Below are 24,160 nucleotides of genomic sequence, written 5' to 3'. Positions count from 1 at the left end.
ACACTCAAAATATCGAATCACCCCGTTTGTTTTTAGTTAAAGGCTCTTTTTTTTTTTGGGGGGGCATTCCGCCAACGGCCTCTGTCACCAGTTTATAAGTCATTCAAAATCATATTTAACAAGCGATATTTCGGACGCTGCACGCAAAATGATTTTAGTATAATTTTTTTCTCCTGAAAATGTATCCGTCCGATAACAGTCTTTTATGGATTCAGTTGGGGATACCGAACGAATGCAATATCACATGTATCATCAAATAGCGCAAAATTTCTTTTTGATGACGCAATTAAAATGCTAAGTGCGTCTAATTATGAGGTGAATATGCAAATGTTTCAAAACGGACGACGCGTTGAATACAAACAGGAACTCATCATGTATGGATTCCTTCACTATTAGCGACGAGTTTGTATTGGTAAAGTAAACGGAGATGGCTTCTATATCAGCCAACGCTTGAAAAAGAAACAGCCGCAAACGAAACTTTGTGTGTGTGTGTGTGCGTGTGTGTGTATACCGTGTGATCGTTTGATAAGTTATGTGTATTTGTATAACACGCGTATTTGCTATTTGCTTACACGCCGCTTGAATTAATTCAATACTCGCGTCAACATAAGAAAAAGTTACCGGTTACAAGTAAAGACACATTCTTTGTTTTCAATCATCGACGAAATAATTGCGTGTCTTGTTGCCCATTCAAGCGTAGAACTCCCATATTCAGATCAATCACTACAGACTTTCTACAGCACTAGGCTACTTACATAAAGCTAATTCGGCTAGATAAGGTAGAACTTGAGTTGTTCATTTCATGGAAGCCCACGTTTCGGTAGCAAGTAGCAACAGTGTCGTCTTCTATTCAAGCTGCGTTAGAGGTAAGTCATTAGAAATAAAGTGATGTATATAATAAGGTAATGCAAAAATATAATGTACAAACGGAATTACCTGTGCTGAAATATCATTTGCTTTTTCCCTAGTGGTCCGTGAGTGACGTTGTCACTCATTTACGATCCTTTCTTAGATTTCATTGATCATAGCATGTAAAACCGTGTTTGATAGACGCATCATAACAGCTTTTTCATATACTTTTTGAAGAAGATTTACATATATTAGTAAACGAGTGTCCTAAAATAACTGCTTGACAGACAACAATGAACCATCTCTCTGGGTCACAATTTGCTGAATACTAACACACATTTACGGCTGTCCTATCGTTTGAAAACGTAAAAATGAATCAAAGTAGGTCTATTGGTCACACAGACACAAATGTAGGCCTATATATTCTAGCGCGTGGCGCGTTGTATTGCGTGCTCCGTTCTTATATGCATTGTTTCAAAAGCCAAAGATTGGATCTAAGCCTGATTGGGAAAGTCGGTCGATGAAGTGTGCCAGCTAAAGAAGAATCATAAATGCGTGATGAGTGTTGGCGGGTGTCCACCGGTAGCAGAAGAGCTTTGCTACATAGGTGCAATAAGAGCAGTGCTATGTAGCGATAGGGCAGTACATCAATGAACAATAAATTGTACACATAAAGCGGGAAGGGGTAAATACGACATAGACCTAGTAGTGTACCGGTCGTTAATAGGAAGGGGAGAGGGTGACAAAGCACACAGCCGCACGCTATCCTTCCATATTCACTATGATAAACATAAACAACTGCGTGTGTAAAAATTGAACAAAGGGCACGATAGAGTGTATACATGCGTGTTCTCCTATCACCAGACAGTTGTGTCACCCGAACTCTTTTTCAGCGCTCTACACGTTGCTAATGACCAATACAAATTATAATTGACGGCCCCTCTTATGGCCCTACCTTCCATTTCTGTTCCGGGCTTCACACTATCGTGCTGTGCTGTTGTACACGCACTCTATCGTCCGTCGATGGATTATATATTTTATTTTTGTATTTTCTTTTTTTATTTATTTTTTTTTTTTTTCGTTCTTTTTTCTTTTCGCGACGAAAGTTCCTATAAACAAAGGGAGAACGATGGCAGAGGAGGCCGAGAAACCGGGGGGTGGAAGTGGAAGCATGGGGTTTACACTTGGAGGGTGGAGGGACGTGACAAATTCGATGTGCCGCGCCGAAGCTGATGGGTGTGACGTGTGATCGCTGACGGGTGGTTGCCGAGTTGGTTCACTTTTTTTTTTTTCACTTTCCTTTCATGCACCTGACACATTCACTCTGGTGCTATAGTAGCACCTGTAATGTGTAGACACAGATTTTCCCATGGCAAATAATGCAATGTAGCATGTGGTCTAACAGCAACGCAATAAAAAATAAAAAAGGAAAAGAAAAAAAAAAAAAGATGGATTAATGGATAATATGGCGACTGGCTTTAATTTATGAGGACGCAGACCTACTGCAATAGATTATTATCATTGGGCCCCACATTTGGTGGCGAAATTTTGTATTGATTGATTTAGTTGATTATTTTTTAGTATTACGTTTTTAGAACTTAATTAAGCTGTAGGTATATAGTTGTACGTCTAATAGCCTACGTCAAAATTTTGTTTAAAAGGCGATGCTCTCATTAATAGCTTACACGATGGTAAACTGATAATTAACAGTTATCTGGATGTTTGGCCATTGAGGCGATGAGTAAGCTATCTTAAAATTGACTGTCTCATTTCAGAATGAATACGAATCTTGAACCTTAATAGTTGTCGTCAATTTGACAATTTCGCCGAACCAAGAAATCTACAGGCCTATACATCAAATTTTTAGAACGACTTACAAGTTTTCAACGCAACAATCACAAATCTTGAGAATATGCGGATATTGCTTAAATTATTATTCACGTGAAGGTCTTCGTCACTGTGTATGGGTTTCCCGATAAAGGTATTACTAAAGAACCCTACACATCGATGTGCTGCAAATCTATAGGTATGCCACAAGACAACGAGCTGTAAGGGTATAGACTATGCGTAGAAATCCATTTTCTTACCTGTGATTTAAGTCATTTACGCCTATTAAATTAATAAAGAGAACTGATTTTTGGAGACGTTTTCTGTTATTTTAGCACGACCCGTTGCATGCGATTCGAAGATGAAATTCCCTTTTCCCAGACAACTTAATTTTGGACAACAACTTGAAAATTACTTTGATGGAAACGTAGGGCAACCACGATAAGTAAAGTTCCTCGTCATTTCCTCGATATAAATGGCCATTCTATCGGAGATTTGCAGCGTATATTTGTTGGTGGGCTGTAACCAGTTCTAGTTAAATATACCGGGAAATCATTTACAGATAGTACGTTCTTCTTGTCCAATTTACCATCGCTTTTAACTTTAACGTTGATTCGGTGAAAGCCGCCCCAGTTTTTCGCGATTCCCATGAAACAATTGTCTCATTTAGAAAAAGAGTTTATTATTATCGATTTCAAGCCGATCTATTCCTTCTCATCTTCTAAAATTTTAGCTGTAACCCGAACTGGTTGAAAACTAACTATTATTAAGTTATTTGGCTCAGTTGAAAATAATATTGCCAATGCGGCGGTGACATTGACGTTGTTTTCTTGGGTGCCCTGTCTGGTGATCAATACCTGCCCTACACTGCTAGGTGACAGCAACTCACTTTGATTGTTTGCCTATTGCAATCTCCCTCTTGGCTTTGAAAAAAAAAAAAAGACGGCCTTGTTCAGTTGACCTGTGAAATCACCGGTTAATTGGCTACCGCCCAAAAAGCCCGAAGAAAAGAGAACAAAAATAAATAAATAAAAATGAAATGTATTGTGCGTGTGTGTAGCGAGTGCGCAGAAAAGAAGAAGAAGAAGAAGAAGGAAAAAAAACGGACAAAGCAACAGCAAATACGCATCCAGTAGCAGGTAAAGTGCTACACATTGTACCATCAGCAAAGGTATCTCTTCGTCGAGCACGAACTCTTCCGCGCCTTTCATCCTTTTTTTTTTTTTTTTCATTTGTAATCAAACAGAAGAGGGAGGAGGCTTCGTGGACGAACTATACTGTGCTGTCGAAGGAGTGATCCGCGCACGTGCAGTTGGACACTTTTGCTTTTTCTTCGCCCTTATCAAAAAGCCCGTTTTCCTCTTCACGTTTCCTGTATATTTTTTTTAGTTCTCTCCTTCCAATGTTCTACATGCCCACAAGCAAACCTATTTTCCTTTTTAAACTCGAACCGCTGTATTCTACCTGGAATGGTCAATGATGGTACATGGTCGACTATACAAAGGCAATGGTAAAAAGAAGAGTTGAACCAGGTCGACAGGCTTTTGTGCTGTGCTGAGTTTTTTCTTTTCTTTTTTTTTTTTTGGTTCATAGATGGGCGTTGGAGTCAAAGATTAATAAAGGGTATCGAATAGCGCGTATCGAATGGCGAGGCTCGAACAACCTGAGCGATGATTATTTGTCTATGGGAAGACTAAATGGTGGCTAATGTATTGGAAAACCATAGCAGACCATAGCGCCCTGGCTGTATAGGTCGAAACCCCTCGTTTCATTATTTGAATTTGAAGAAGAACCGTGCTCGTATATGGAAACGATGGAGAAAGTTGAGTCAGGAAAGACGGAGAGCTACAAAATGAAACGAAAGAATGAACCGTTCAATGAATTATAAGGTCAATTGTCCATTTGTTGTTGTGGTGGTCGTATTGGATATGCAGTTGTAAAGCAAGACCTATCATCAATACAACGATTTTTTATTGATTTTTTATTTTATGGCAAGTTTGATCGTTTCAAAAATAAAAATAAATGTTGCGCTACTTCTTTTGCACTGATATTTACCTTACATTTAGAATTAATCGTTATGTTAGCCTCACTCAGGAATTGCATAAATTTCAGCAAATGCTAGATGTAAAGTTGTGGGATAGCAAAGTTCCCGTAACTTTAGTCTGCACATCCCATAAGTGGAATCATCAGCGACGGAGTATTAAGTTCCCTTATTTTTTAGACGCAGAAGCACATCAGGTTCGGGCAGTAGCCTACATAGACCATAACTATTAAACAGGCGATAAACATTTTTGGTGTCACGCAGCGCTGTAGACGTAAAATTCATTAGATGCCTTCTTCTTGAATCTATACACGTTAATCTGATCAATTACGCGTTGATATAGCCAAACGACTTGGTGAAAAATGCAGTTTGATCGCGCAATCGCCACAATAGAAATCACACCTTTCTTGGCACATGTGTCGACCACATTCTTCACGTGATGAATGGCAGCTCCATTTCAAAACTTTGTTATAGAAATGTGTGAACGGCTATCATCGGCTATTGTAGTGGTCTGGCTATTGAAAGAGTGGGGTAAAGGTCCAGTCCAGTTGAACAAGGGACAGGCTGCGATAGGCATAGCCTCACACAGAGGAAGGACATAGAAAAGGCGTGAGGTGAACTATTCACCTGAATGATCGATAAGTTCGGCTACGGCATGCGCGCTGGTCAAATGACGTTACAGTTGCATCCCTAACGGACGAGTCTATTCGTTGCGGGCAATAAAAATGCGGTGGATTTCCGGAATTTGTCGTCATTTGTCTAGTCTTTTCTTCTTCGTCAATGTTCTGCGCACGTTATATGGGAGACGACCACCATTTGCCTTTCGCGTCTATCGCTGTACATCCAATGGTGTAATAATAATGTGAGGAGTGTCAGGACTCGGGGCGAATGAATGGGTCGCTTTTTTGGAAACCTATACACAATCAACAACCCAACGACACATTTCACGGACCATTGATGCTCGCTGAATAAGCAAGTCTTTTGTGTTTGTATAACAGAATTGGCTTAGACCACACAAACCATTTTTCGATCTTTTTTTTTCTTTTTTTTTCTTTTTTTTTTTTTTCCTTTTTGTGGGGACTTCCTTCACCTTCGCTTGGTTTCCAAGCTCTTTTCACTTAGTTTGCTTACTTTTGTATCCTCCACTGCAGGCTGTTAGATATAGGTGTAACAGACTATGCGTTATTATGCTGTGGGCTATGTACAGATAGCATAGGTCTAATAAACGTAACCTTTTTCAAGTTAACGTTTTGGTTCTCCCCCTGCCAGCTTTTCTTCCTCCTGTCAGCCCGTCTATTGTCCATCCTGTCACCTAAAAAGCACACTGTTTAGCACGTAACACGACCAAAACTCAGCCCCCTCCATTTGCGTTTCTTTCTGATAGTCGAAATGTGGCCTAATACCGCGCCACCCTCTGTCGAGATAATAAACAGCTGCCGTTTACCATTACCCTCCCAAACATCTATCGACAAAAGCTGAAAAAAAAAAAAAAAAGAAAAAGAAAAAGGTGAGCAAAATAAAGTAAAATTATATTTGATATTGGGCTACCTTATTCGCATCGGAAATGCACGTTTTTCACCATTTTTCGTTTTATTGACCAAGAAAATGATTTATAGCCGTTGTTTAATCAAGAGTTTCCGTCCAAGGGATTGTTCAAGCTTCAAGGAAGGTTTGACGACGACAGTTAATCGTTCGTCATCTCAGTTTTCGATACGATATAAATCGTCCTGGAGGATATTTCTTGCGTATATCTACAACTGAAACTTCAAATAATCTGATAAAAGCAAAGAAAAAGAAAGAAAAAAGAAAAAACCTGAAAACGAAAGGATGTCGATATGTTTGGCCGAGTCCCCAGAACTAGCCATCAGCCGATCGATAGCGACACAAAAACTTTACTTTGCGACATCTTGTTTATTATTATTATTATTTTTTTTTTCAATTATAATGTTTCTACTTTAAAAACTATTCTTATAACTAAAAAAAAAAAACGGTAACTATTCAGTATGATGTTCAAAGTTTATGCGGGAAAAGAGGAACCATCAATCTTGCAGAAGCTCTGCGAAAGAGACGTCCTACTGATATAACTAGGCATCAATAAAAATCAATCATAAACGTCCGTCTGCCGTCCTTCGGTGGTACGTGCGCTCTGACGATAGTGGTGGGAAGCCACACAAAACGCATCTTATCTATGAGAACCATAACCCGTGTGTGTTTGCATAGATGTAATTATGCTCTTATAGGAGCACCGTGCTACGCTTATTTTAGAGCGGGCCAGCGACTAAAGAAAAAAGCAAAACAAAATAAAAAGGCTTGTTGATCTAAGAGCCGTCTATAAATATTAGCCATGCGGTCAATAATCCAGCAGGAAAAGCAGGGCAAGTATAAGAGCGAGGGAACGAATAAAGAATAGGAGAAATGAGAAGGTGCGAGAGCTGCTGCAACAGTGCGGCTAACTAGCGCAAAGATACCAGAATAAGAGGCATGTGAAAAGTGCATCTGGATTCTATCGGGCATCATCTATACGCTTCTCTGGTCACGCCGCCCATAGTCCAAATGCCAACAATTCGAATAAACATTCACAGCCGAAAAGAAAACCCAAATAGACTAAACAATTATTTTGCTTCCCTCATAGAAGTGGGGGGTTCTGTTGTCGTTGTCTGTACAGTCGCAACTCGCAATGGACTCCCACACAACTGCTGAGCAAGACGTGATGTAATGGCTATACGTTTCATCGATATTGGTCTTTCAAGCCGAGGCAAGTCAATCGTTTCAGCTCCCTACATTGAATTCAATCAACATTTTTTATCTTCACATCAGCTAGGAAGAGACTAGCACGTTTTGTGTTTGCTTTGTTTTTATTAAGTTGGCAGATGATTAGGCATTCATAATGTTGTGGTTAGAAACGGTCCAAGAAAGGTGAAATGTTATTGCATTAAAGAAGATGCGTAACGGACGGTTTGACTAGAACGTGTCAGCAATTTTATTTATGTTGGGTTCTTTAAGCTTTTAATGGTATTTGTCACATGGGTGCATGACAACCTCCTGAAGAGGTTCACCTCAGTTTCTATTAGCTAGGCCTAGTCTCATTTCTGTTTAAAATAATAGCTTCATTATTATAGGTTACACGCATTAAGCCAGGTTCAGTTACAGCATTTTTTTTTTACGTTTCACTGCCTTATAAGGTTACAACAACAACAACAACAAAAATGAATTGCGAAGAAAATGTATTACCGCCAGAAATTGTTCAATATGATTGACCACCTTGAAAAACAAAAAAAAAATTAAAAAGATATTCGTTCCAATATTTGTCTTATTGTCTATTCCAATTTTCTTCGTTATCAAATTTCAAATTCATACAAGTTTAAAGCTATAGTCAAAAACTATAGTCCTACTTTATGTTATTGTTTTCTGCTTGAAAAGGGGAAAAGAAAGGCGGAAAAAAGGAACTTGTTCCGCTGTTGAAATATATATTTTAAAAACACAGTAGAGCTATCACACAGAAATAATTATGGACGGTCTACTTTGAAATTCTTTAAACCAAGGACCCTAGAGAGATTGGAGAGAAAGGAATGGGACCATCGAGCGTAATCTCCAAAAGAATACTCAGAGCGAACCCCCAGCCCACCCCCTTTTTTTCTTTCTAGGAGGCATATCTAATCGATCAACGAAAGCTAGGACAGAGCTGCACCCAAAAAGACCTTCTACAATCACCTAAAAATGCCGCATTAAAGACAACCATATCGAAACGGGCCATAGAGTTGTACCTATCTGAACTGCAGTTCAAAGCACAGCCATCGTTTGCTGGTCGACGTCTCTCGTCAAACGTTGTCAATGATTTGAAATGGTGGTGAAGACGGGAGGGAAAGAAAGAGAGAGAGGTTAACATACAGAACCAATGAGAATGAGATTACAAGCAAATCCGTATGGGTATTGCGTATTCCACATATTCTGGCTATAAGCCTCCGTGAAGAAGCAAGTAACAACACTGCACAACTGACAATAACAGCAAGCTTCCTCTATTATCTCCCTTGCTTAACTATACCCCCCCCCCTCTTCACCCCCCCGCCCTCTATTGAATCTCTTTTTTTATATATATAGCCCTTTGAAATAACTAAACAATTACGATGATTCGACTAAAACTTTGATGTTAGTATCAGGGTTTTTGAAATAATGGCCGGTTTGGAACTTTTTCACCCATGACTATAACAAACACAGAATGACGAATTCACTGCAGAAGTCATTAGGGAACCGTGTGGTTAAAACGCAAAATCAAACTTAAAAACAAACAAAACAAAAAACATATGTCAATTGAAAATGAATAAAAATACAGAAATTAATTGTTCAATCAATTGATTCGCGGCACGTTTATATCAAGCACGTCAACGAATAGGCCTGTATAACTCGACACGACGAGAAAAAATAGCCTTTTCGCCGGCTTGTCAATCTGAAATCATATACAAATAACTCTTGAATAAATTAATTATACATATGTACAACTTGTTTGTTCGTGTACTACAGTCCATTGAGCTCGTTAAGCGATAAAATGCGTATGCACAAGTCTGGGCTTGTCCGATAAGTAGTAGATTTTTTCTTCGTTTTATCGGTACGTCTGAGTCAATAAATAATTCAATATCTATATCCTTCAATTTTTCTATCTCAGACCCTCCTCCCTTATCCTCTGTCTCTCCATATGCATTGCACCGTTAAATAAAACATTTCCCCCTGACAAACTGGAATCGCTGAAAGGTTTGTTTTCAAATAACTGTTTGTTCGCTTCAGTTTCGAATCTTCATAAATTGCGACATCCTCAACACAGCAAGCTTAATTTCATCAAATTTTGTCGATTAATTACGGCATTTTGCCTTACTCTTTGACACATGAGCTGAATGAGAATCGCACCTTGTACTGGTTAGATATAGCCGCGTAAGAGGACAGCAAGGAATGTATGAAAAAGCTCAACTCTGTACTTTTCAAATGTCAATCAACAATCACTGCGATCATGCATTTTGTGTACCTGTAGCTGCCATTTCTTTTTTTAAGATTTAGGATAAGGCAAAGGACAAGCAAGACATGTGTATTCTTCGATACATGGTGGGCATAAAATAGGAGAGGCAATCCCATATTTATATTAGATAAAGTCTAGGTTTTGGAGGTTGGTGTTTGTTCTGAACAGCTAAAGCCATTAACCCCCCGCCCTCCCCAAAAAAGGGGCCAATGCTAACTTTGTCATATGCGTAAAACTTACGTCGGAAAACAGGTATGTACAAATGTAGCCGTCGACTCTAGCGAATAGACGTTGAACAAAAGGAGAACGGCCTAGTAAAAAGGTGAGTCAGTTGTTATGCTAAGATTGAATTATGTTAACAAACTAGTCGAAACGCTCGTTCGAAAAGAGCTTGATGCCCAGTGAAACATTTAATCTTATCAGACGCATTGTTGTCACGCAGCTCCCGTTTTAACAGTGAAATGATTACCCCTCCCCCAAAAAAAAAGAAAAAAAACCCAAGCAAAAAAACCAGAGTCGACGAGATAATGGAACTGCGCGTTGCGGCATTCTGCATTTTAAAAAAATAAATAACAACCCCACCGTACATGCATGATGCTCACGTTATAATCTAATGCAAGTGGCAACGTGAGACGTAGGATGCGTCGATTGCTCGCCTAGCTGGATTGCGTCTGCTCTTAGTGCAGGATCAACAAGGTAAACGCGCTACTATCGGGACACAGGCCATCCATAAAGAGTGGATTACGCACGGCTGAAATAGTCCGTTTGCAATGCATGAAGAACCCCATTTCCCACCGGGAGCCTCCCCCCCCCTTCTTTGCTACGGTGGCGCTACTGATGAAAAAACAAAAAAAAAACAAAAAAAATGGGCGAACCTCGAAAGCCGCCAACGAAGTCATGAGCCGCCCTCGTCCGCAGGACTCGAGTTGCTGGTGACACGCGCCGACCTAATGGATAGAGGGTATAGATTTTCATCCAACTGTGCTAAGCGTTTTGTTCTCTCGCTCTATATAGTCTACTCGTTGCACTGCTTAAGACTCACCCCCCTCCCTGCCATGGAACTATTGTCAATTCAATTTCATTTTAATTGTTTTGTGTTTTTTGTTTTTTGTTTTTTTTTACCTGGTTTAAGTGATTTGTTGAAAAGTAGGCCTACACGATAACTTAGATTGAATGAAATACTTGTTCAGTCAGTTCTCACTTTCTTTTGCCATTCTTTCTTCTATGTGTCATCAATTTTATTTATTTATTATTTATTTTTAAAGCTGGATTTGTTTTTCTCGTTTGTTTGCTCCGAGGCTTTTCTCTTTTCTTTCGGTTTTAACGTAAGATTGTTCGACTACACGTCGTGTTCTAAGAATGTGTGCATCACGTACGAATTGTGGCCTATTTAACCCATCTAGTACGTGTGCCCGCGAGTTAACACACTAGTTGAAAACCAATTAGAAATTGCAAACTGTAGACCTATACAGTAGTTTGCCGCAAATGACATGAAGGCAAATTCAACGTCAATGTCATTCAGGTGATGCAAAGAAGTGAACAGTGATGTTTAGAAACAAACCATCGAGTCATAAAGTGGCATAGCGCTTAACCGCAATCTACTCTTGTGACTCGCGTAAAAAAAGGGGGAAAAAAAAAGGGAGGATACGAGCCTGACGACGAGTGATATTATGGAAATGATGAAAAATTCTGACGAGTGGGACAGCTGGACTCAAGTGGTGAATGGGCGGGTCCATTTCTGCGCTGCTGTGTGAAGTTCCGAGGCCACCAGATGGGCCACACAATGGAGTGCTACGTGTAAAAAAAAAAACCAAACCGATGACCATTTTTTCTCGATTTTTTTTTCTTTCTTTCTTTTTTTTTTTTACCAGTGTGTTTCACAGATTCACAAGCACATCACTCCCTTTTTTTTTCTCCGTTCCCTCTTTTTTTCTTTTTTTTTTATTCATCTCTTTCACTCGATCACTTGTCCTCACGTTTGTGGCACTTAACAACTGCACGTGCGGTCTGCCCTTACTGGCCTGAATGCAGACGAGATGCCGGTCCTTTCAACCCCCAACTTCTCAGTCCCTGACAGCCCAACTTCTCAGTCCTCACGTAGGGTAATGTATGGTACACTCCATAGGCTACGCAGTACAATCACACGCGCTGGAAGCACATTACAACAGTAAGGCTGACTCTATACAGACAGTGAATTCTAAATCTTTGGCCATGCTTCACATATTTCTTCACAGGGAACAATGGCATTTTCATAAAGTTTATTTTTTTTGTATTTATTTTTTTTTAATATTCCGTGCAACCGCAAAGGAGCAGTCGAGCCTATGATGAAGGGATACACCTCTTATTACGATTGCCGAACGGACATTTCAACTAACTCAATAAGTAAAGATCTAATTGCTTCAGAGTTCTGAGACATTACAGATTAAACATTGAATAATCAAAAATGAGCCATAAAATGAGCGATATTTGACTGAATCCGATTGACCTTTAGTTTTTCTATTCGTTGCCGAAACAATAGTCCTTCGACTGCAAGTGGTAGCCCCGCATACGCCATGGTATAAACAGTGAGCCATTATGCCATTATGGCGTATATATACCGAGGCACAGATCCGTTTGGTAATCTCTGTATGACAAGGATCCCCTTTTTTCTTTTGTCGTCCAGACTAAAAAACGAGTTCTCAAAGGTTTTTTCTTATTATTTTTTTTTTTTTTCAAAATGAAAAATATTAAAAATCTCCTCCACCCGTGTATGGATTACTCCATGTAACGGGGGGATAACGCACAATACGCCGCTGGCGGATGGTACAGTTCCGTATAGTAAAGGCTATATACTGTACGTGTAGAAAAATTGGTGGCCGCTTTCAGTTTCCATACCCCTTTTTCTTTTCTTTTTTTTTACGCTGGCAGCAGTGCGTATACCAGCTTTAATAACCCCTTTCGATGAGAAAAAGGAGAACGTTGGTCCTGCCGGTTTGAGCTATACTTGTCGGTTCATCAAGCGGAGCGCTTGTTTGAAGAGGGGAAAGGGATTGATGAATCTCACACTAAAGCGCAAGATAATATGGGCAAGTATATCGTCGGGTGGGTTTCCCTACTTTCGGAAGCGACTGTGTAAGCGCTTGCAATTGTCTCCGCACCCATTGACAAACAATACAATGTATAAGCTCGTCGTTATTAGTTATATAGTACTGCAGTTTGATGTAGACGCAATAAGTCATGCTGTACATATACGACTGGCACTATATTAGTACATAGTATGAGGTATGGTGACTAATTTTCTTTCAATATAAAGTGGACTCAGGCTATACTAGTGTCCCTTTTTTAAAATGATAAAATCAAATCATTGCAGCCCATTATAGACTCAAAACAATAAACCATGGGGTATAAGGAATTAGGCGAAAGGGTTTGCTCTTCCTGATCACGTGATTTACGCTGGCGAGTTTATTGAACAACAAGAAATTCAGCGTTAAGGCTTCCCCTGTGAGGGGTGCTGTTGCTTTGCCATTGAACCGGTTGTCTAATTTCGTCGTATTCGACGGTTTACCCTTTTTTTTTTCTTTAGAAAAAAAAAAAATTCTCTTGCCAGTTCGACGATTGGTTAGGGAGGACGGTGATCCTGTTAAACGGATTTCAAGATCTCCCGCCAAATAACTTGTACACAGCATTCGATTCGATCGGTCTGTCCGTGAGTATTGTTGACATGAAGGGAGAAACAAGCTGTGAGGGGGCAAAAGTTAGAGCGCAACCTATAATTCGATTTCTTGTGTTTGTAAGGGCGCCGACGCTAACGCTAACAAGGATTATGAAACAAACCTAGAAGCAGACGAATCGAGATGGAAATAAATTGAATCAATTCCCCCAATTTATCGTCACCCTATAAAAGCGGGTTGCTTTTTGATTATTTCCATAAAGGCTGGAATAAAAGTTTGCCGTTCATCCGCGCACAGACGCATAGTAAAACATCATTACGCCGCGATGTATAGGCTTATATGGAACTCGGTAAGCTATAGACCTATACGCTTCGATTCCAATACAGTTTCTGTTCAACGCGACTCTACCCGTTCAACTATAGGACATCCTCGCCATTTCTACTATACGCCCGTCGCTATACAATGTCTTGAGGAGACAGGCCAACCTGCCACACACACAAAATAAAATCCATTTCATGAGTACTCGTAGCACGCGCTTTCCATTCAATTTTTTTTTTTTATAATTTTTTTTCTTTCATTTTTTTTTTTACTCTTTTCTTTTCAATGGTCTCAGCCCGTTCCTCATTCTTTTTCTTTATCTTCGTCTTCCTTTTTTTCCCCCTCAACTCTCTCAACATTTCAAATACACCGAGGTGGTCCTCGAGTCCTTGAGTTGCCCTCATGTCCCGATGGCTAAGGGAGGTGCTGAGCGGTGGGGCGGCCGACAGGATAAAGTACAACATTGCCACACGATAGAGGACGAAAGCACGAAACATCATCAGTTCTTCACTCTTCTCCCTCTATACTGTATTTTTTTCTTCTTCTTCTTCTCTTTATAGTAAGAGGGAGACGAAACTTAAAGCTCGTGAGCTCTCTCGACGTACGAGTCGCATGAGTCGCGTACTCGTATCCAGCTTTAGACAGAATACAGTCGACCCCCAGACCCCAGAGTTTTTCCATCCACTACTACACCTCTAATTCCCATTTCAAAACCACCCTCCTGCCCTTCTTCGTGTTCTCCAATAAACTACGAGAGAAACGTACAAATGAAAAAATAAATAAAAAATAAAAACTGGCAACACTTTATCGATCGTGTGCAGTAAGTATATGATGTATAAAGTAGTGCATTATAAGAAGAAAGAAAGCAGAAGAGGAACGGAGTTAGAAGTAGAGAGTGGCAAGAGTGGATAGAACTACACGAGACAAGCAAACACTTGAACCGCAGCGGACGTTTTATCGGCGAAATGCAATGGATGACGGGTCATGACACGCTTTTCTCAAATCAAAACAAAAAGAATAAATGGGCAGAGGGGGGGGGTACAAAATTGATTCGCTAAAAAATAATATTTGTAGGTTAGAAAAGTGTTTCAAAATGAAATCGGACAAGGGTTATATAGTTTGATAGAAAGTATAATAGAATTCTGCGCGCGTTTTATGTTTTCCTTGTTTACGCTAACGCGGTACAGCCGCTCTTTTTGCCTATCGGCGAAACGTATTTCCATGTGAAACATTCAGCGTGTGTGTACGAGGTGAACTCGTCAACGTGTCACAGCTGACTCTGACCCTCAAGAAAATCTTCGACGGCCGATATGCTATCTGAAGGAAAACAAGACGGAGCTTCGGCTATTTTTTATTTTATTTTTTTTATTATTTGTCTATGTACGTGTCTGTATTATTTGTGGAGAAGAAAGGGGAGGGCCAGGGTATGAGAGATTTGTTTTTGTTTTCACTTTTTTTTTTTCCTTTCTTTTTCTTTTCTTTTTCTTTTTATCTTGTATTTTTAGACGTTATCGCGGCTATTCAAAATTTATCTGCCAGCGTGTGTCGCCCGAGTTCAATGCACAATAACATTTCACTATCGAAACCCAACTTTAAACCTTATTTCTTTATAGAGTGAAATATATAACCTGAAACGATATATGATTACTATGATTACTACTATATGATATACTATTGGGCATGAAATGCTCACCCATTTTTTTCATTACAATTATTTGGTTTTTAGTTCTTTTTGTTGACATCGAGTGCACTATCGGTATAACTAATTAAAAAGTGGAAAAAAAAAGCTATCGCCTATTTAACTGGAAACCCTTTTTGTCATTGTCCGACTTATTCATCATTCATTAAACTGCATTCGTTGACCCATGACTTTCTAACGTCCGATAATCGTTGATTTTTAATTGCATCTCGCATTTGAACCGTTCGATCGTAGCAAAGCATTACAAAATGGCGCTAGCTTCTGCTGTATATAGAGGGACGCAAGTGAGTAGTTAGGCATCAAAGCTTAAAGCACCGGTAAAAAACAAAAAAAAAGGTCAATATTCTAGATCTTAGGGGGGAACTGCGTTGATATGGAGGACTTGCGGTCAATGCGGTGTTGACTGGTTCCAGCAAGCGGAGAAAAACGCAGGTGTGTAGTCGACGTTACGTGTGGACCCAGATCTGTGCCAGGGGAGCAGAACTACATGATAAGCCGAGTCGAACAGTTGACTAAAAGTCATGTCAATGAATACGAGTGTAAAGCGGAAAGATGACGTACCTGTCGGCTAAGCGGCCGGCGATAAGATATAAACAGCCACAACTCTCCGCCCTTCCCCACGCTCGTGGTCAACTGGCGATAAGGGCAACGACGTCAAGTCGCACTGATAATTCTGATATGATATACTCGATAGTGGAATCTTGTTCTAAAACGTATTTCACTCTCACTTCGCCGTGGTCAAATGTTCTGACCCCCCCCTCCCCCCTTTTTCCCCCCTCCTTCCTCATCCTCCCACCGCTCCCCAATGCACAAAACTTAAACCACAAAGTTAGTCGATTTTTTTTTTTTTTTCCTTCTTCTTCTTCTTCTTATCAGTCTGACTACAAATTCTAGTCTGCCTCGTGTATTCAGTTACTTATTATTATTATTATTTTTTTTTTTTCGACATTGAATGATATTTTGAGCCACGTATCGATCTCGCGCGTCTAGCGACTTTGGACATCGGCAGGGCAGGTCGTTAAATCAACCGCGTAGATTTGGCCGTCAATGATTGAAGGCATATTTTCGGGGTGAAGTTATTTGCTTGTTATTTTCTTTTTTTTCTTTTTTTTCCCCAGCCAATTCGACACATGGGATTAGAACCGCACCAAAATGACCGTTGCCAGATTAAACGTAGCTGATGAGCCTATAGGCTCCTCACTGTTGTTGTCTAATAGGGTGGGCCCCCCGAAAAAGCGTGAGACAAACACGAGCACGACCTGATGTTGAGGCGCAGGAGTCAGGGCTAATCAGCCACGAGTGGAAAATGCTATCTAATGTAGTATGACTAGGGACCTATAGCTTTCTGTCCTTTTGAAATGTTATTGTCCATTTCGCCCTCCATTTGTTTTAATATGGCTGTTTTGACCAGGGAAAATAATGGATGCAATAGAGGTTTAGAAAACCAATGATTGTTTTTTTAAGATACTTGTCAATTTCGTTTAATAAAAATTGCGTACGCCATCTTTTTTGTTTTTCCAAGTACTGTTCCTCATAAGTCAGGACACACAAACTTGAAAAAAATTTCAGTCTACCTAAATGAATAACCGTTATATTCACTGTGTGGGTTTTAGCGGGTTTTAGAGGAAAATCAATGAAAAGGGAAAGCAGGCATTCATCAGTTTCGGTGACTTGAGCTTTAGTTTCCTTGACATTAGTCTAATGGCGTTCGTCATAATATCAGGCTTAGAATGCTTATCCAAAAAAGTCGATCAAGATTAATTTTTATCTGATAGTGCCATTTGTACCTGCGTCGAAAGCGAGCACCTAAGACATTTATCGTTCACGTCATTCAAGACTGGTACAAATAAGTTAAAAATATAGCGCCAAATCAGCTAAAATGTTTACTTTTATTTGGTTTGAAACTATTAAACCTATTCTCCACGAATGCATAGATATTATTTAATAGACTAACCAAGCCTCGGCAGATCAAAACTGAGTAGAGTCTAACTGTATTGGTCGTCGTACTAGCAACAGACATGAAAACACTGCTTTCATCACAAACCATGGAGCTCATTTTTTAAAATTCTTTTTCAATGTTTCCTCGTTTTCCCCGTTTTCGAGTTGTTATTTTTAGTCTGTACAGGGGCACGGGCGCGTGCGACTTACCGTTGCTTTTTTTTTTATTTCCTCTTTTTATTTATTTATTTATTTATTTATTTATTTATTCTTTTCTTGGTGTACATACTTATTGTGCAGTAGGCAATATTAGTATACGCACAGTTGGTTGCTGAACAGGGATTTAAGGCGTTCTGCTTGTATATGGGGGTTGGGGAGGGGGGGGCTCGGTGGACATGCAGTCTGATTGTTGGTTGACATTCAAAAAAATAGATAGTGTGTTAAACTGACATATGTGCATCCCCCAGTAGAAAATAATCCGCCCCCACTGGATTTTTCAATCCCATGTAAATCCACCAACAATATACTACTCAATAGCTGCAGAATAAAGAGGCAAGGGGATGGCGTCGCTTCGCTTTGTGTATGCGATATATATTCAAAGAGGCAAACGTTCGCTTAATTGTGATGCAAAGCCGTCAGTGTGGCTATTCTTGTATGACTGGTATATACTTCTTTCGCTCCTTCCCTCCTTCCCTCCTTCCCAAGGCATTGCAAATGGACTCGACAATTACAGCATGCTATGCCAATCGTTGATTCTGTTATTCCGCATTGTTATCGTTGCTCCTGCTGCTATTGGCGTCGAGGGGTTGTATGGCTTCAGTCCCGGCTTCGAGCGTGTACTTGTGCTGCCAGGCTGTCTTATACTGTCTTTTGCTGGCCTTTTACATCTATATTCTGGCAAAGTAGAAGCTCATCATTGACTGAATATCAAATAAAAAGCAGTCCCTCCCTCTTTGTGTGCGCCAAGTGAATACGGGAAATCTGTGCGTGAACCTGGACGAGCCAGACTCAACAATAAACCTTCTCGACTGACATCCACCCTCAGTTAATCCCTCCGTGTTGACACTAGTCTTTTTAATTGACCTTATATTTTCCCTTATATATAGTCATCGCTGTATATGGGGACCGGCGACGACGGAATTGCATATACAATAAGGTAGCGAAGGTAGCAACAAAATGATTCATCTTATACCAAGCACGCTATTCGTATTGACTAGCTATAATAGTAGAAAATTAATAATAGGAAAAAAAAAGAAGGTTTAACGGTTAACACAAGTAAATGGCTTTTCCATGTCAAAGTTAACAAAACGGTTAAACCATAACGTTGACAAGAGAACGCTCGTATTTTTAGGGCTTTACCATCATGGCTATACTGTTCCAGTTTAAAGCAGTAACGATCTTTGTCAGTCAGTCAGATTAGGGTACTTCGTTTTAACGCCTGAACATTATAAGCTTTGACTATTTGATGATGAAAATTTTCAAGACGCCTAGTATGGTTGGTCTTGACATTGACTGACCAGACCTGTTAAAACAAACGCACTAGGCCTACCCTTGAACATGGTTTGGCATAGAGAGGTGTCGAATAAAAAACAGGGCTGATTTTCATGTTTTATTCCTATGAGATAATAGAAAGAATAAGAAAATCACGTCAGTCGTTGATCTTAAATTGATAGTGACGTAAAAATAAAAAATAACAATTCAGCGTGAGGATTTGCACTAAATCCCAGTCCGATTTTCCACTGGTTTATTTTACACGTAACAGATTTCCTCACAGTGGTGCACAGGCCAAACGAGCACGTACGCACGCATGTATACATGCATTACTTCATATATAGTTGTACAATCCAAATCTGCACACACAGTGAACGGGAAAAAATAGCGAACACGGTAGGGAGGAGCACAAGGCCGACGGAGGGTCGACATATTTAAAAATAAAATGACATTGCAACAGCACGGAGAGACAATTTTAACAGGATAACAACAAATGAAATTTCGTCCTTCACAAAATAGTTAGATGTGGCATTTGTTACAGTGTCAAACCCATTGAGATTGGCTTCCATTCTATATTTTGCTGGGCCAACTTCGAGAAACATAACAACCAACCCTGGGCCTCGTTAAACCTATGCAGCCTATATGGTCGTTCACAAACCATTGGCCTCTGAAGCTTCGAATATTCGGTGACAGACAACATGGGCATCAAATTTAATTTGTGGTATATAGGAGGAATGCACTTGAACCATCAGTGGAGACCTAATAAACTGCATACAATATGGATTTACTGTCGATGAACAAACGTCAAGCACGTCCACATACAAGACTATTACTATATTTATTTGTATTCTATGTTGTATTTACAAACTGAATTATATCAAAGCGAGGTTTATTGTCCTCTGCACGATCTAAATGTTCACACTTTTCCATGTCATTACTTCAACAATCGAGTTCTCACGAGCCTCAAGCGCACACACAAAAATTGTAGTTGGTTGCTCGAGGATGCGGCACTCTAAACATAAACAAAAGCCTATCACATAAGTCGTTAACGACGCAGAAAATGAAAAACAAAAAATACAATTGGGATCAAAGGTTTTTAATAAGAGAAAATGTCAATGAAAAGAAATTGTTTCTTGTCTGAAGATCAGGAGAGAAACGAACAATGTGGTAAGGGAAAAAAATTATAATAAGAGGAAGAGAATCCAACTTGTGCATTTGGGTTAGCATTTTGCCTAATATGTCTATCAAAGAGAAAGGATATATAAAATTATAAACAATTTCGTCAACGATATAGGTTCTGAGACTATATTGGCCTGTCTGTACACTTCCGTTAATGTATAGCGTACACGGCTCAACAGCTGACGGCTTCGTTTGTCATCGTCTTATAGACCTACTGTACTGCAAACAACCATCGATGCAAGTCCAACATTCTTTCTTTCCATGTACGAACAATACAATAGTGCGGATTTTGCATGTGCGACGCATATTGCACTTCAGTTTTACATGTTTTGTTTTGTTTTTGTTTTTTTTGTTTTTTTCGTTCAAAACCGTTTCTTCACCCCTCACCGAATGCACACCCATACAATGCCGATACCCTGTATACTGTATATATATAATTAGTGGCATCAAGCTGCCTCATACATCTCCCCAGATCTGCCGTGCTTTATACTCGGGGAGCGTAGGCCAAATGCGTTTGTTTCAGTGAACGATCGCTGCCCTTTTGCGGAGACAAGTGCTGGTCGTTCTGTTTTCGCAATGGACACACCTCATAATTGTCATAAAGTGGAGGGCGATGTCGTAGAACCATGATGTCCACCGTGATGGTGATGGTGGTGATTGGCGTGATGGGCTTGGCTGTTGTGGTGATGCATATTCTGGTGGTAAAATGAGGCCTGGTAGTAATTGGTGTTGTCATGGTGCAAAGATCCTTGGCCTATAGTCAAAGAAGATTCAGTTAATATTTAATGTAGACTATTAGGGGCTGTTAATATTAAGATAACAGTGGGCTTTATAACTAGTTAAAGGTTGCAGATAAAATGAAAACGGTGATATGCTACTGTAAGTAGAAAAATGTTACGTCCAAAGTTAATAATGCAAGAGCTTATTGAAGATCGGCTGTATCATTCTGAGAACAGGCCAATAAGGCAGATATTGTAAAATTTGTTGTTGTTGTTGTTCAAGTGAATAAATGGAACCGACCTCTGTTCAATGTTTAGCCTCACCAAGGCTGCCAAAGAATAATACTACAATTTCAATATGTTCGCAACAAATCCTTTAACGACAGTTACGCATAACAGGCTTACATTCGTATAGGGTCTAATACCAACATATCGCAGATTTTACTGGGAAAAAGGGTGCCTACAGAGCACAGCTTATCATATGTATAACATCGGTGTGGAAACTAACCATGGCCTGGAGCAAGCGTCGCATAACCTCCGTACGGCCCCATGTCAAACATTTTGACGTCGGATTTGGGGTCGGTTGTTCCGGGAAGAAGCCTCTGAATTGAAAATGGATGCGACGCTAATGTGTAAGCCGTTGCGTCTTTCAGCCCATGAAGACCAATTGATGGGGCGAGCAGTTGACCCTGGCCGCCAATGCCCATGTCACCGGCCAGATAGCGTTGCGAGAGCGCGTTGAACTCCATTGCTCCGGGGTCGTACTTGTCGTACGTCTTGTATTTTTCATAGCGATCGTCGCACACCATGCCATGCTGGGGCACCGTCGTTGGAATCACGGTCTCCGGGTCGTTGGTCATCGTCTCCAGCCCGTCGTCGTGATGCAGCATTGCAGGCAAAACTGTCGACTCTTGATGCAACGAACTGTGATGATTGCTCGACAAGGGGGTTCGTTTGTCACCGTTGACTTTCAGCCCGTGCTGGTGGAGATCTTCAGACATCAGCTGACCCCCGATTAAATTGCCATTCTGCAATTCGGTTAAAGAAGTGAATATAAATGATGTATAGCCTAAACTGATTCGAAGCTAAAAGATAAAAACTGTGCGAGAGAAATGGCCGGAGACATGTTTATTCCAGCAACTCCTGACCTGAGAACTTGTCAAATATATAGACTATTTTTGAAAAAACTAGGCCTATATGCCTTTTAGCATTAACCCACACTATTGCAATTGGTTTCAGTTTGGCGTGTACACTATAATCTCTGTGATGGGTTGAATGCTTGGTATACTAAACGTCGCTTGGATAACGTGGATATAGTTCTATAATAAAAGTCTTGGTTGGTATTTAACGTTGTCGTCCTCTACCAAATTTTTTTTCATCGGCCAAAATAATACATGAGATTTAGTAAGTAGCCTAGAACATTTTAGTACCAATAGCTTCCAGGTTAAAAAAAAAAAAAAAAAGGAAAAGAACTTTCAATTAAATACTTAAGTCAGATCTACTCTATAAGAAAAAAAAAATGAAAGATTCTTACGTGATGGTGAATCATAGATCGGTGATTGGAAACCCTTTCTTTCATTTGACAATCGTCGATCATGTCGTCATCGCTGCTACTGTCGTGGCCGCTTTGAAGTTGATGTCTCCCGTCGGATGGCACCTTCTTATGAGACCCTTCGCTTTTGTGATTCGATCGGCTTGAACCGATGCTGGATACAGCCCCCGGGCATGATTCCTTCTTGGCGTCACATTTAAAACGCTTCTGTCTGCGAAGGTAGCAGCCGTTTTCAAACATGTTGCCCGATTCGGGATGAAGGGCCCAGAAGGAACCTTTTCCTGGCTTGTCGGGTGTACGCGGTACCTTAACAAAGCAATCGTTGAACGACAGCGAATGTCGAATCGAGTTTTGCCAGCGCTGTTGGTTCTGTCGGTAGAACGGAAACAGGTCCATAATAAATTGATAGATCTCGCTCAACGTCAGCATTTTTGTCGGCGAATTCTGGATGGCCATCGTGATGAGCGAGATGTAGGAGTAAGGTGGCTTGGCGTGCGTGTAGCTCCGGCGATACGTTTTGTCATTGCGACTGCCGGTCGTCGCGTTACCACTGACGCCACCAGCGCCGTTGTTTCCGACGCCAGCACCGACGCCAGCACCGCCGTTAGTGGCACCGCCTCGCAAGCTCGGGTCACTAGGCGACGTCAGATCGCCGCTGGAACGCCCTGCGGTCGACGTGTTGCCCAGTGAAGTGCCCATAGTTGAAGGCACTCCACTGAAACCGGAAGACATGCACTGGCCCATTCCGGAATCGATGCCACTACGCATAGTGTAGGAGCCAGCGACGCTCATGCCGGGTGACATACAAGTGGCGTTATTCATAGACGTGTGCCCTTGCTGGCCACCTCCGCCGTTGCCTCCTAAGCCAGTCATTCCGAAAACGGACGATCCGGCTGCGGCGGCGGCTGCGGCGGATGTCTGCGGCGAACACGAAGCCATGGTGCTCATGTTCATACACGTCATGCCCATTCCGTTCATGCCGGCGGCAGCTGCAGCGGCTGAACTCAAGGAATACGCCGAGGCCATCGACGACATGGATGGCACCATAGTCGTTTGGCACATTCGCCATTGATGAGCCTATCGACGTCGGACTGGGGCCCGAGCCACCCGTCTCTGAATACTGCAGTTTTTGTGGCAACATATTTTCGGACAACATTGGAACGAACGATTGAAGAGTTAACTATGCAGTGACAGTAATTCTCTATATGCGATCGTATTTCAAAATGAAATACTTTCGGATATTAACAAATCTGTATTTGAATGGCGGGAATCCCAGCTGGATGCGGTTTTAATTCTTCACAAGTAGACCTACAATCAACGCACGTACACGTAGGGTATGTGTAGTTTCACTTTGAAGCGATCAACAACTTCACCAAGTACACGCGACCAATGTCCGCATTTGTCCCAACTTGAATCAGAGTTTTTGTTGACAAAGCCTGACACGATCATAAACTGTGTTGACGATTAGTTTGGGAAATGATGAAGATGAATTAGGTAGGCAAAAATGGGAGGTAGGAGCAACACACACGAAGATGGCGGCACTCGATATGACGATTCAGCAAATTCAGTGTTAATGGCACAAGCACATGAACAAACAGAACGGGTTTGGACCAATTTGCCAATAACTCGGCTGGTGGCGAGTCTAACGGAGATGCGCGACTTGTTTCAAGCGCAACAGGTCAAAGTTAGCGTTTGCAGCGACACGACTGATGATGGTGATGAAGATGATTATGTTGAAGGAGGTTGGGGGCTGGCCTGTTTGGTGCGTCCACACATCTCAAGCCGCTTGGACTAACAAACTGAATCGAGTGGCCGTGTGTACAGTCTTTCAAATTAGTTTAACCAAGAGGGAGGAATAGAGAGAAGCGAGGAGGGAAAGAGGAAAAGTAGGA

General features: G+C 40.8%; 1 protein-coding gene and 2 long non-coding RNA genes across 3 annotated transcripts; 1 reads left to right on the top strand and 2 right to left on the bottom strand.

Annotated features, from left to right (window-relative positions):
* Positions 1 to 518: 518 nt before the first annotated feature.
* LOC123476811 lies at positions 519 to 2,361 on the bottom strand. Its single transcript, XR_006651683.1, has 2 exons — positions 937 to 2,361; positions 519 to 855 (listed from the first exon to the last, which is right to left on the bottom strand). It is a non-coding gene; the product is annotated as an uncharacterized LOC123476811 (long non-coding RNA).
* Positions 2,362 to 9,875: 7,514 nt separating this feature from the next.
* Positions 9,876 to 12,892, top strand: LOC116927714. Its single transcript, XR_004396757.2, has 2 exons — positions 9,876 to 11,889; positions 12,030 to 12,892. It is a non-coding gene; the product is annotated as an uncharacterized LOC116927714 (long non-coding RNA).
* Positions 12,893 to 19,054: 6,162 nt separating this feature from the next.
* Positions 19,055 to 24,091, bottom strand: LOC116936154 (protein fork head). The gene is given in 4 exon segments (XM_032943346.2): positions 19,055 to 20,751; positions 21,225 to 21,744; positions 22,251 to 23,330; positions 23,332 to 24,091. Coding segments are annotated over 4 exon segments (1,851 nt in total). The 5' UTR covers positions 23,425 to 24,091; the 3' UTR covers positions 19,055 to 20,593.
* Between the last annotated feature and the right edge of the window lie 69 nt (positions 24,092 to 24,160).

Source organism: Daphnia magna, linkage group LG1 (assembly GCF_020631705.1).
Source record: "Daphnia magna isolate NIES linkage group LG1, ASM2063170v1.1, whole genome shotgun sequence".
Taxonomy (NCBI): domain Eukaryota; kingdom Metazoa; phylum Arthropoda; class Branchiopoda; order Diplostraca; family Daphniidae; genus Daphnia; species Daphnia magna.
This window is presented reverse-complemented; position numbering and strand designations above follow the sequence as displayed.